This window comes from Nomascus leucogenys, chromosome 6 (genome assembly GCF_006542625.1).
Source record: "Nomascus leucogenys isolate Asia chromosome 6, Asia_NLE_v1, whole genome shotgun sequence".
In the NCBI taxonomy this organism is placed as follows: Eukaryota; Metazoa; Chordata; class Mammalia; order Primates; family Hylobatidae; genus Nomascus; species Nomascus leucogenys.
In genome coordinates this window covers 104,180-117,170 of record NC_044386.1, presented here as the reverse complement: position 1 = coordinate 117,170, position 12,991 = coordinate 104,180, and the positions used below count along the sequence as shown (strand labels likewise).

Here is a 12,991-nt window from a genome sequence, read left to right as displayed (position 1 = left end):
GAATGGTGCACATGCTCTTCATTTTTCTTTTCCCTGAAGCACATCCTTTAACATTTCTTGTAGTGCAGGTCTGCTGGTGATGACATTATGTCACCATTGTTTCAGATTTTGTCAGGTACAGAATGTGAATTTGGCATTTTCTCCTTAGTACATTCCACTGCCTCTCACCCATGCTGCTCCTGGAGTCAGCCATCCTCATCAGCTCTGTGCCTCCCAACAGAACATGCCCTTGTCCTCTGACTGCTTTTAGGATTTTCTGTTTATCACTGGTTTTATGCAATTTGACTATGGTGTGCACTCATATCTCTTGTGTTGGGAGTTCACTGGGTCTATGGGACTCCAGACTTACACCAGTGGCCCCCAGGTTCTCAGGCCTTTGGCCTCTGAGAATTACACCACTGGCTTCCCTGGCTCTGAGGCTTTAGGACTTGGACTGGGCCACACTAGCAGCTTCCTTGGGTCTCCAGCTTGTGGATGGCCTATTGTGGGGCTCTTGACCTGCCAAAATTGTGTCAGCCAATGCCCCAAGGCCCCTCTCATCTGTCTGTCAGTCAGTCTATCTATATCTATCTATCTATCTATCTATCTATCTATCTATCTATCTATCATCTATCTATCTATTGATCTATCTGTCTGTATATATATCTAGCTATCTCGTATTGGTTCTGTCTCTCTGGAGGCCCAGCTAATGCAAGTAGCTTCCACTGATGCATCTTCAAGGTGCCTCATGGTCTCTTCTGTGAAATCCAATCTGTTACCCGATCCAGCATAGTGTTTCACTGTCAATATTGTAGTTTCTCATCCCTGTAAGGCCGGTCTGGGTCTACTGAATCTCTTCCATTAAGTCATTTCTTAACTTTTTTTTGAGACAGTCTTGCTCTGTCGCCCAGGCTGGAGTGCGGTGGCATGATCTTGGCTTACTGTAAGCTCTGCCTCCTGGGTTCACGCCATTTTCCTGCCTCAGCCTCCTGAGTAGCTGGGACTACAGGCAGCCACCACCACACCCGGCTAATTTTTTTGTATTTTTAGTAGAGATGGCGTTTCACCGTGTTAGCCAGGATGGTCTCGATCTCCTGACCTCGTGATCTGCCTGCCTTGGCCTCCCAAAGTGCTGGGATTACAGGTTCTTAACTTTAACTTTCTGGACGCCTGGGCTGCGGTTTCAGCCACAGTTTGAGTTCTGTGATTCTAGCACCGACGCCGACTCTGGGTGGTTGGCTTTGCCAGGCGACTCTCCTTGGCATGTTTGCCCTTGGTTTCTCCTCTGCATGCCTAGCACTGCGAGGTCAGGCACTGTGAGTTCACCGTACCTTGTAGGGTGCGGACACTTTGGTAACCCCTAGATCATCTGGAGCTTTGTTCTGGGATGGAGTGAATTATCTGGGAATAGTTTGATCATTTTAGGTCTTGCTTTTATGATTTTGTAGGTGAGTCAGGAGCAGGGCTCAGTCTAGGGCTAATTATCTCCACTCTTGAGGCAAGATTTTCTGAGAACTCCACCTAATGCTCACAGATTGGGAGTTTTCCTGGTCTGACTGGTGGGAGTGGGTCCTGTCCCCAGCCCACATGAGTACGAGGAATTGATCTTTGGTCTTTTCAAAGGTTGCTCCCAGCCTTGGTAGCCTCCCTGTTTGAGTGTGCGAATGGGCAGCACCCCACGGGTGCTAAGGGGCTGATCTGGTGAGTCCTTCCCCATGCAGGCATCTCTCTCTGGCACTCTGACCTGCAAACTCCTGCTGACTTGGTCTCTTCAACTCACGGAGGCTGCTGGGCTCTTCCTGGGCCCCTCCCTGCACTGAGGCCTGCAAACTCTCAAGGCAGAGGGAGGTCTGAGGCCATCACTGGGCTCACCTCCCGTTTTCCTGTCTCTCAGGGATCGCGGTCCTTTGTTGCCAAACGTCTTGTGTCTTGACATCTTTTGTTTCATGTTTAGTCTTTTTTTGTCTTGTTTTAGGTCTTGTTTCCTATGATGTTGTCTTGGGTGGAAGTGGAAGGTTTGTTTTTTAAATAAGACAAAATTTTAAATTTGTTTGAAAATGTTAGGGAGTGTCTAAAATCCTGGGAAATACCTGGACACCTGCTGTGCTGCTCCCTCTGGATCGTTCCAGCCACGCGATGGGCACTGCCACCCCCAGAGTCATCAGGCCTGGCGTGCTGCTCCCTATGTATCGTTCCAGCTACGCGATGGGCACTGCCCCCCTGACAGTCGTCAGGCCTGGTGTGCGCGGCTCAGCAGCACAGCAGGAGCCCCCTCACGCACTGCAGCCTGGGTGCCCGTCTCCAGTTCTGGCTCTGGCTCATCTTCCTTGACACAGGCTCTGATGTCAGATGACCAGGGGCTGAGGGCAGGGCTCCACAGGCCCGGGTGCGCTGGGCTGGAGGACACAAGCAGGCCCAGCGACCCCAGGATGCAGGAGGACTGGCTGCTAGAAGAGGAGGTGCTGCTGTCTGAGATGGTGGAGTGTGGTCGCTTGAAGGGGGCGGCATGGTCAGAGGAGGACACTGCTGTGGACCCTGTCATTTGTGACTCTGAAAACGGACAGAAAGCAGGTCGGGCTGGCTTCCGCTCCAGAAGTGCAGCCCAGGTTCAGGAATGGGATCAGAGTCTTCGGAAAGGCCGACCAGGCTTTGCCACTGCAGTCATGCCCATCCAACCCACCGTGTTGGCCACTGGCCCAGTGCCCTCTGCAGGGCGAGTGAGGGCAGGGCTGAGGCCACCGCACCTGTGCCCTTGATAACAGTCCCAGTGCCCTCTGCAGGGCGAGTGAGGGCAGGGCTGAGGCCACCGCACCTGTGCCCTTGATAACAGTCCCAGTGCCCTCTGCAGGGCGAGTGAGGGCAGGGCCGAGGCCATTGTACCTGTGCCCTTGACGATGCTGTCGGGGGCCCGGTAGCCCATCACTGCACATTTGGGAGCCAGCTCGCTTATCACTGCACAGTCAGGGGCCTGGTCGCCGGGCTTGACGTCCATGAATGGCTGGTTGCCTATCCCCATGGATGCCATTTCTTGGATTCTGAGTTCTAAGACAGAAGAAAGTACGACAGTTTCCAAAGCAACTCGGGGGCTAATGCCACCCCAAAGATGCCCGGTACCCCTAATGCCCTCAGCCCAAACCAGGAGGGTGTACAGGGTATACCCACCCTGCCCCACGAGGGGCACGGGGGGCCAGGGTACTGAGGCTTTGCTGTTCCGGTTTTCGGCATCATGGAGATCTCTCCCAGGGAGCCCAAGGCAGTAACCAAGAAAAAGGAAGCCATGAGGCCTTGGAAACGGCGTGTCCAACCTGGGGGTGAGGAAGGGTCCCTGTTAGCTGGTAAGCAGGGAAGGGCCACACAGCAGGTCCCAATTAGAGCAGGGGTCAGAGTCCTGGGAGCCATGTCCATGGGAAAGACAAAAGCAACAGGTTTCTAGGAGTTTGAATATGGAGAGGAGAGCTAAGCATAAGGTGAGAGGTTGGGAATGAACTTACCCTTGGTCAAATTAAGCAAAGAAAAAAATGATATTAATTGTAAGGAAAATGTATGAGGATAGAAAACGTAATTGCATGTATGTAGTCCTAATGCCTATACTGAAGAATATTATAGTAAGAATTGTTTTCCAGAGTCTTGGGAGAACGGGAAGAAGTGCAGTGTGTGTGTGCTGCAGTCACAGAGTAATTGATCATCTTCACCAACAGGTACTGTGCAAAGCTGGTTCATCAATAGCGAGTGTCCCCTCTTGCAGGGAAGGGGCCGAGTGTGGCTGCCCAGTGTGCGCGTGGACGTGGGACGGCTTCCTCCTCTGGCTGCAGTGGGTTTGCTCGTGTACCTTACATCCAAGCCCGTGGCCAAGAACAACCAGAAAAGCTGGACACAGTTTTTGAAGGTTTTTTGGAGGTGACAAGGCAATGTAGCCTCAAAGGGCCAACGTCCTGGGCAGATGTGGAACTCACAGGCCACTGGACAGTCGACACCTTTCTACCCCTCAGGGCGCTGCTGGTGGCCGATGAGGAGAGAGCTCATCTTAGAGCTTGGAGGCTGAGAGCTTCTGAAAACACACAGGGTGGGGAGATAAAATCTGGAATTTGAGGACCGCCAGGGAGGAAGGGCCTGGGAAACTCCCAGACATTCAGCGGGGACCTGGAAAGGGAGCATGGACTTTGCCAAGAGTGGGACAAATGGAAGCTGGATCAGCTGCCCAAAGGTCTGAGGCGGACTTCATGCAGCCCCTCCCCTGAGTACATTCAGATGACCTACCCCTTCTCTGCCCACAAAAATAAATCCTCTGGAGGTGAAGACACCAGCCCGGGCCTCAGATGATCCTTACACATTTCCTACATCATATCCACTACTTAATAAAAAAATTATCAGGCACACCAGGAGAAAGGACAAAATGAGGAAAGGCCGAGGAAAACCCCAGATAATTAAACATCCACGAGATAAAGGTTTGGACGTCTCAGACAGGCCGTGGAGGTAACCAGGATTAATGTGGCAGGAAGTAGATCACAGGACAGACAGTCTCAAAAGGAAACCGAAATCCATCAAATAAAAGGAATCAAACGCAAACCTACATATCAAAAATAAACCAATAACGGAATAAGTGGGTTTAATAGCAAAGCAGATCAATGAACTTTAAGATGAGTGGAAAACACGCAAACGGAAGCAGGGAAGACGTGATCGAAACACAGAAATCACGCGAGAAACATAGGAACATGTAAAAAGGTCATACGTGTAATCGGGAGTTCCAGGTGTAGTGCAGAGAGCAGAGCAGGAGAAGTGATCGTATGTTCCAGAACTAACCACACGCTGGGACACAGGCAAGGACCGCCATGCTTGGCCGTCAGAGCATAGCTGGCCTGGGGGCAGCCAGATAGCTCTCATTCATGGCGGTGGCTGCCCAGGTCTCTCTGCCTGGGGGGTGTTCCCCGCCTTCCTGTGGATGGGACAGAAGCATCAGGTGGTTCACACACCAGGAGGAGCCTCAACGATGAGGGACAGGAGTTGGCAGAGAAACACCCAGGTCCCTCAGTATGTGGGGGTCCCTCAGCATGTGGGACAGTGCCTCAGTGTGCCTGTCTTCCAGAGGGTGTGTGCAAGGACCTGCCCATCAATCACCCTCCATGGCCTTCCCCTCCTCTCTCTCCCCTGTTCTCACCAAATAGGTAGAAAACAAAGAGTAAGATACTCTAGATTTATATCCAAATTACATTAAATGTAAACACACTACTCCAATTTAAAGACAAGGATAGTCAAACTAGATAAAAAGAAAAAGCGAAATCAAACATATGCTTTTTACAAGAGATGTACCTCAAATATAAGAACACCAAATTTCCAAGTAAGAAGATGGAAAAGTATGTGTCATGTAAACACTAACTTTGCAAAAGGAAACTGGAATAGCTATATTAATAGGAAGCACAGTTGGCCTTCTGTATCTGGGGTTCCATATCCACAGGTTCCACCAAGGATCAAAAATATTTGAACAAAAAGCAATTAACAATAAAAGTTAAAAATACAAATAAAAAACCAATATAACAGCTATTTATAAGCATTTTCATTGTATTATAGATTATAAGTAATCTACAGATGATTTAAAGTATGTAGGAGCATGTGTGTAGGTTCTATGCAACTACTGTTCCATTTTATATCAGCGACTTGAACAACTGCAGATTTGGGTATCCGTGGGGGAGTCCTGGACCCCATCCCTGTGGACATAGAGGGACAACTGTAGATCTAAGGCAAAAGGCATTACTAAAAATAAAGAGATGCATTTCATTATGATAAAAGAGGCTCTGTTTCTAGGAAGATATAGCAATTCTATATTACTATGCACCTAATAATTTAGCTTCAAAACATAGGAAGCAAAAATTGACAGAACGAAAAGAAAAATAGACAAATTCAAATTTACATCATCATGGGAGATTTTCACATAATTTTCCTAGTAAGTGATAAGCAGCCAAAAAGCCAATAAGGATATAAAAAATCCGAACAACACGATTTTCAAAACATGATCAGAACTCTGCAATAACAACTACAAAGCACACTTTCTCTTCACGTGCACATGGAAAATTTACCAAAATGCTAGGATATACAACATTTCAAATAATCGAAGCTGTTACAGGTAGTTAGACAGGCATGAGCGGGCAGGAGAGGCTCCCCCACCCACTGGGAATGTCGGGTGATGGCTCGGCGTATTCGCACTGCCTCTCTAAAAGTGGTACCTTGGGAGCCAGTGCCAGGGAGAGGGCGTTTCCTGATGGTCCACACCTGCTGCACTAAAGTGTCAATTGAAGGCAGGTGTCAGGAGAAGCAACTTTGTGCATTGAGACAAAATGGTAGAATGTGACCTTTTGGGGGTACCCACCAGAAAAGGGAAGAAAGCCTCAGATGGGGATGCATTCACTTCTAAGCACACAGGCATCTCAGTCCCCCACAGAAAGGGAAAAGCCTCAGATCTCAATGGGGATGCGTACAATTCCTAAGCACACAGGCATCCTCACGTCCCCCCACAGAAAAGGGAAGAAAGCCTCAGATCCTCAGATGGGGATGCGTACAATTTCCTAAGCACACAGGGCATCCTCACGTCCCCCCACAGAAAAGGGAAGAAAGCCTCAGATCCTCAGATGGGGATGCGTACAATTTCCTAAGCACACAGGGCATCCTCACGTCCCCCCACAGAAAAGGGAAGAAAGGCTCAGATCCTCAGATGGGGATGCGTACAATTTCCTAAGCACACAGGGCATCCTCACGTCCCCCCACAGAAAAGGGAAGAAAGCCTCAGATCCTCAGATGGGGATGCGTACAATTTCCTAAGCACACAGGGCATCCTCACGTCCCCCCACAGAAAAGGGAAGAAAGCCTCAGATCCTCAGATGGGGATGCGTACAATTTCCTAAGCACACAGGGCATCCTCACGTCCCCCCACAGAAAAGGGAAGAAAGCCTCAGATCCTCAGATGGGGATGCGTACAATTTCCTAAGCACACAGGGCATCCTCACGTCCCCCCACAGAAAAGGGAAGAAAGGCTCAGATCCTCAGATGGGGATGCGTTCAACTTCCTAAGCACACGGCACATCCTCATGTCCCAAGGGAAAGGAGCACACGGCTTGCAGCCCAGCCTAAGGGGAGAATCATGGGAAAGGGGCTGGCCCAGAAAGTCCTAGGATCAAGGACAAATGGGGCACTCGATCTTGGTGCCCGCTTGGGTCTCTTCCAAGTGTGCCTTTGTTTCTTTTCCACTCTAAAGCCTTTTCAAATAAACTTCCACTCCTGCTCTGAAACTTGCCTGGGTCTTTTTCTGCCTTACGTCCCCCAGTCAAATTCTTTCTTCCGAGGAGATAAGAATTGACGTTGCTGCAGACCTGTACAGATTCGCCACCAGTCACTCAGATACCTTCTACAGACAACAAACTCTGGTGTATATTATTTGACCAAAGTGGTCTTAAACTCAAAACTGGTATCACAAAGTTAACTAGAAAATCTTGGAAATTAGGTAATGCATTTCTAAATAACCCATGATGAGTCCGAGAAGAAATTAAAGTGGAAGTTAGAAAATACACTGAACTGACTGTTAACAGACACATGACATATACAAACTTGTGGGATGCAGCTAAAGCCAGGCTTAGGGGAAAGTCTAGTCCCAAATACTGCACAAAAACTAGAACAAAACAAAGGCTAAAATCAATGATCTAAGCATCCACCTCAAGAAATTAGGTAGAAAGGAAAAGCAAATGAAACACTGAAAAAGGTAGACACAAGAAAATAACAAAGAGTAGAAATTAATTAAATAGAAAATAAGTGTGTAGATAATCAATTAAACCAAAATTCTGTTTTCTGAGAAGACTAATTTGGTAAATCCCTGGCAAAACTGGAGAAGTCAAGAGAGGCCTCAAGTGACCAGTGAGGCAATGGGGAGGGGGTGTCAGGTCCTAGACACACCTGAAAAGCATTAGGCTCCACTTTCCAGGTGACCCAGCTGTACCCGCAGAGGTCGGACAGCTCTGTGGCCCAGGCCCCACAGCCCCAGGCCCAGGTAACCCAGCTGTACCTGCAGAGGTCGGACAGCTCTGTGGCCAGGCCCCACAGCCCCAGGCCCAGGCAGAGTCCTGTGTGCGTACCCTGTGCTCAGCTGTCCACCTGGCCCTGTTTGAGGAAGGCTGTGAAACTAAATAATTTGAACTCAACGCTGTGGGAACTGTAAGCTACTCTGAACCCTGAGAGGAACCCAGCAATGCCCTGAGTCGCTGAGCATCAGCTGCAACTTCTGCTTTTTCTGGTAAATGGTCAGGGATGACCGGGAGGCACAGAGATAAGAATCTCTCAGAACAAGCCTCCTCCTCCTCACAGAACGTTAAAGCAATCTTCCTTGGAATGTAGCAACCTGTACTAATCAAGCTGCTGTCAAGTTGGCTGCAACCGTTTCTGTCTCTGCAAGTGAAGCCTCAGCTTCCCCACTTGGGAGCACGGACCCCGTCCCTTTGCAGTCTGCATTCTGGGGTGGCCATTCTCATGCTTTGCGCTTGAATCAACTTAGTTCTGTTTTCTGAATCTGACTATTCAAGGCTGGCAGGGCCTATTTCCTGCAGGCTCCAGGTGCTTGGAACACAGGAGGGGTTGAAATGGGCAGATCGACCCCAGGGAGGCTTCGTGCACTACAGTCAGGCAGACCCCAAACAGGAAGCAGGATCAGTGGGTTGCAAAGGAAGGAAGAAGGCCAAGAAGGCTCTTCAGGATGGTGGCATCTCGGAGGTGAGGCCTCTGGCCAAGTAGCTGCTGTTGGGGGCTGCACAGGGGTGAAGCCCACGGAGGTGTGGAGTAGCCAGGAGGCTGGGGGCCAGAGGGGGAGCCTGTGGCGATGCCATGGGGCCCCCTGTGCCCGACAGAGCTGGCTCCGGAGTGTTTTGGGGGCCACTGGGGAGGTGGTGGCTGCACCTGGAGGGGGTCAGGACTCAGGCAGGGTGTGGCTGTGCAGGAGCCCTGGTCGTGTCTGCCTGGAGGGGTCAAGGCTCAGGTGGGTTGCTGCCGTGCAGGAGCCCTGGTCGTGTCTGTAGCTTGGGTGCCCGGGTTTTAGGTCTGAGAGGCCAGAGCTGCCGGGGTGGGCTTGTAGGGTAGAGAGGGACAGCTGGGTTTACAGTGGCTTTGACTATCAGTGAGGCACTGGGGCAGGCCCTGGAGTTGGAGCTCAGTGTGGGAGAAGGTCTGGGGTGGGGGGCAGTTGCTGTGAAGGTGGTGTTCGCAGCTGCCAGGCTGGAGGAATGAGTACAGAGAGGCACCCTCAGTGAAGAAGTCGGTGGTGGAGCAAACGAGGGTGGACATTGAGGGAGGAGGCCTGGGGGCGGGATCCTAGGGTGGGGCATGAGTGCTCTGGGGAGGGCCCTCTCACCTGCAGGAAGACTGAGGGCTGACTGTGAGCTCAGCCTCCCAGGGCCACGGGGGCCAGATCAGCCGGGCAGGGGCAGGAAGTCAACCAGAGGGTTAAATCTGGAGCCAGAGCTGTGGGGGACTCTCTCTGGGATTGCCACAGTGCCTTATGTTTGCTTGTGGACATGAGGGACACGTGTGTGAGTGCTGTCGGGTCCAATCCAAGAACTTTCTCGTCAAGTGCTGACTGAGGGCCCCCAGGTGCCCCAGACAGGGTGGGCCTCTTGGGTGCCCATGAGGAAGAAAATGGACAGTCCGGCTACTGCAGGCTCCTCAGAGTGATTAGGCTCTTAGAGAGGCTGACTTTGGAGATCGAGTCACGGTGCTCAGCCCCTTCATTTCTGACCTTTTGTTAGAGATGTCCTTGTCTCCTTGCCTCCCTGTTCCTGGCTCAGACCAGAGAGCCGTGAGACAGAAGACCCTTGGCTATTCTGTCCCTAATGTGGAATGCAAAATATACCCCTCACCTTTACCAAAAAAGAAAGGCTGACTGTAGCCAACCAAACTGCTGTAACTGTGCACCCACCCTGTATAGAAAATGATGTGATCCTGTTAAGTTTCCCCAGACCATGCATATACAAATGGCCCTTAAACCTCCCCACTTCGGGGCAATGACCTCATCCCTTCGAAGGCTGTGTCCTCCCAGGTGGCATCCTCAGACTTTGTGCTCAAGTGAACTCAGTATTTAATCTCAGCATTAAGGTTGATAGCCCAGCTCCCAACTCACACCTCCATCCCCAGCCGCACTCCTCGCCTTGGCCCCCGGCCCCTGGATTCAGTCTCCAGCCCCCACCCCAGCCCCAGCCCCCACCCCAGCCCCCAGCCACTGGACTCAGTCCCCGACCCCAGCCCCTGCCCTAGCCTTGGCCCCCGGCCCCCTGGCCCCTGGACTCAGCCCCCAGCTCTCACCCCAGCCCCAGCCCTGACCCCCGCCCTTAGCTGTGCCCCTGAGCCTGGCAGGCCCTGCAGCCCCCATCTTCCCACCTCTGCTCTTTAGCGCCTGCTGCCACAGGATCCTCCCTATGACATCGGTCCATGCGCTCTTGACCTCTGCCGAGCTTGCTTGGAGAATGTAGGTGTCCTGAAATTTCCGCCGCCTGCGAAACCAAATCTCAAACCTCAAGCCAGTGTCCCCGACGTTCTCTGTCATCCCGATCTCGGCCGTCTGCAGTCAGCAAACACCCGTGGCAGCACCATCAGGAACACAGATCTCTGAACGACTGGCTACCCAAATTCCTCAGTGCTGGAGGTCACTTCACCCAGACACCAAATGACAAATGTGTGGGATGGGTCAGGGTGGGCGAGACCACACTGCTCACAAGTGTGTGAGGCTGCTCGTGACCGTGCCAGGGAGAGTGCTTGTGTGCAGGACAGCTGTCCGTGTGTGCGAGGCTGCTCGTGAGTGACTGCTTGTGAGCACGCAAGGGAGAGTGTACAGGACTGTCCCTGTGTGCAAGGCTGCTCATGGGTATGTGAGGCTGCTTATGTGTGCAAGGGAGAGTGCTTGAATGTGCAGGACAGCTGTCCATGAGTGTGCAAGGCTATGCACGAGTCTGTGAGGCTGCTTGTGTGTGAGCCCATGCACCCTCATGGCCTCTGTCAAGAAGGGAGGGACCTCCCCTCCCTCAGCACAGCCGAGTCACAAGTGGAACCTGCCCACCGTGGCGCGTCAGCAGAGCCCTCCCTGTGCACCTCCGAGAGCCAGGGGAAGGCCTGTCCCTGTGTTCACCTCTGTACAGGATCCACAGTGCAGTTACTGACTGAGTAGGTGCTTGTTTCTCAGCCCCTGGACTGGACATGAGACTGGAGAAGACAAACTTCTCCTTGCAGCTTTTGGAGGGCTAATGTTTTCAGAATTTACCCAAGAACCACAGAAAACAAAACATCGCCGTGCGGCTCCTCCCAGCTTCACTCCCTCCCAGTTCCTCTGCTCGCCTCAGGTGAGACAAGGGTCGGAGACCCCCTTGGAGGGCCTGGCTCGGCCTGCACCCGATTGGACCGGGCGGGTGCTACCTTGAAAGACTGCTTGTACAGGTAGATGTCGTGGCCGCCCTCCACCTTCTGGGTCTTGCTAAACAGGATGAGGTCTTCAAAGAGGAACACATGCCTCAGATACTTCTTCCTCCCGCAGCAAACGATAAACTCATCCCGGCATCTCAGCTGCCCCTGTTCCTTCAAATTCACCTGCAGAGGAACACACAGGTGGATTTCATCCAAGAAAATCCGGCGTCTGTGGTGGCACAAGTCACTGTCCCTGTCTAAATGTGTTAGCTTCATGACAAGATGGAACAGCAGCCAAACTGCCATAAAATCTGGCAAATCCACCTTAATGTTAGCTGTTAAAGGTTTTAAAGAGCATCAGGATAGAAACTGCAGCATCACATCTAAAAGATCAGGAACTCACCCAGTTCCCCCCAACCCTCCCGTTTGACCCTCTGGGCCCACACACAGGGGAGGGGCCCTGCTCAGGGGGTGAGGGTCCCACACCCCCCCCCCAGCCCCCGTTCCCGGGTCATACGTGCAGAGATCACAGGGAAAACCTTGCTGCGATTTACAGGACTTTCAACTTCAAAGCCCTTGCGTCCATTTTGATGGAACCCCCTGCTGAGGCGGTGCTAGAGTCCCCCTCACTAAATAGCCCCTGGGAATACGAGGGCTCCTCCTTTGTCCCCACAGAAATCCCTTCAAGCTGGGTCAGGGGAGACAGCAGCCCCCAGAGATGGAGCTGCCGTGCCCGCCAGGCCGTCCCTCCCCTGGTGGAATTTACCCGCATGATGGGCGCGGTTGGCAGAGCCTCTCCCATGACCTCCATCCCACGGACGCCCCTGGGGCTTCTCAGCTGAGGATGCTGGGACAGCCTGAGGCGCCTCCGCACAAGTGACCAGGAAGACTGACTGTACCACTTCCTAGAAGCAGCCCCGATTCCATCGGTATTGGGGGCCCGGGATGGGCCTGCCTTCTCCAGCTCATGTGGGGCCCCACCCTCCACGGCCTTGCTCTGCCATTGGGGTGTCGCCCATCCCAGGCCAGAGTGGAGTCAGCACCCCCACGCACTGGCCATTTCTCAGCTCACCCGTGGCCTTTTGGGTGTCTGGGGTTTGGGGCAGCCAGGAGAGCCTTCACTATACTGAGCTGCACAACCCTCACGGAGGGGCCTCGTGAGACCCACGCGGCCGGTCGAGGGCAGCAGCGTATGGGTGAGCTGCTGTGGGCCCGTATGAATGAGCCAAGGCCAGCCCCACGCCTTGGCCCTAGTGCCTTCTCACAGAGGGCTGGGGTGCAGCACGCACGTCCACCTGTTTTAAATACAGCCCAGGTAAGCAGACTTCCAGTCATTCAGAGCCAGCCTGCTTCGCATGTCCTGTGGAACTGCAGCCAACATCTGCCAGCCATTGTCAAACCCTGGGGCTCCAGGGGCCTTGAGCCTGGCTGCTCCCTAACATTGCCCAGACAAGTAAGACCCACCTCCCGGTGGCCCCTGCTGCAGCCTTCAGAAGGCTGTGCTTTGAGGGACTTTTCCGGGGCAAATCTGCCAGCACATCACCAAGAAAACTGTGCTGCTGGGCCAAGACTTTCTCACCAGCAGCCTCAGATT

The 12,991-nt window shown here is 52.5% G+C and overlaps 1 protein-coding gene across 1 annotated transcript in view; it reads right to left on the bottom strand.

The window, feature by feature from the left end:
• Nucleotides 1–1,053: 1,053 nt before the first annotated feature.
• The window catches only part of PLEKHG4B (pleckstrin homology and RhoGEF domain containing G4B), a 77,543-nt gene continuing 65,605 nt past the window's right edge, over nt 1,054–12,991 (bottom strand). The window contains 4 exon segments of the mRNA XM_030813853.1: nt 1,054–2,529; nt 2,860–3,021; nt 10,381–10,561; nt 11,410–11,580. Of these exon segments, the coding sequence (XP_030669713.1) occupies nt 2,210–2,529; nt 2,860–3,021; nt 10,381–10,561; nt 11,410–11,580 (834 nt within the window). The 3' untranslated portion in view covers nt 1,054–2,209.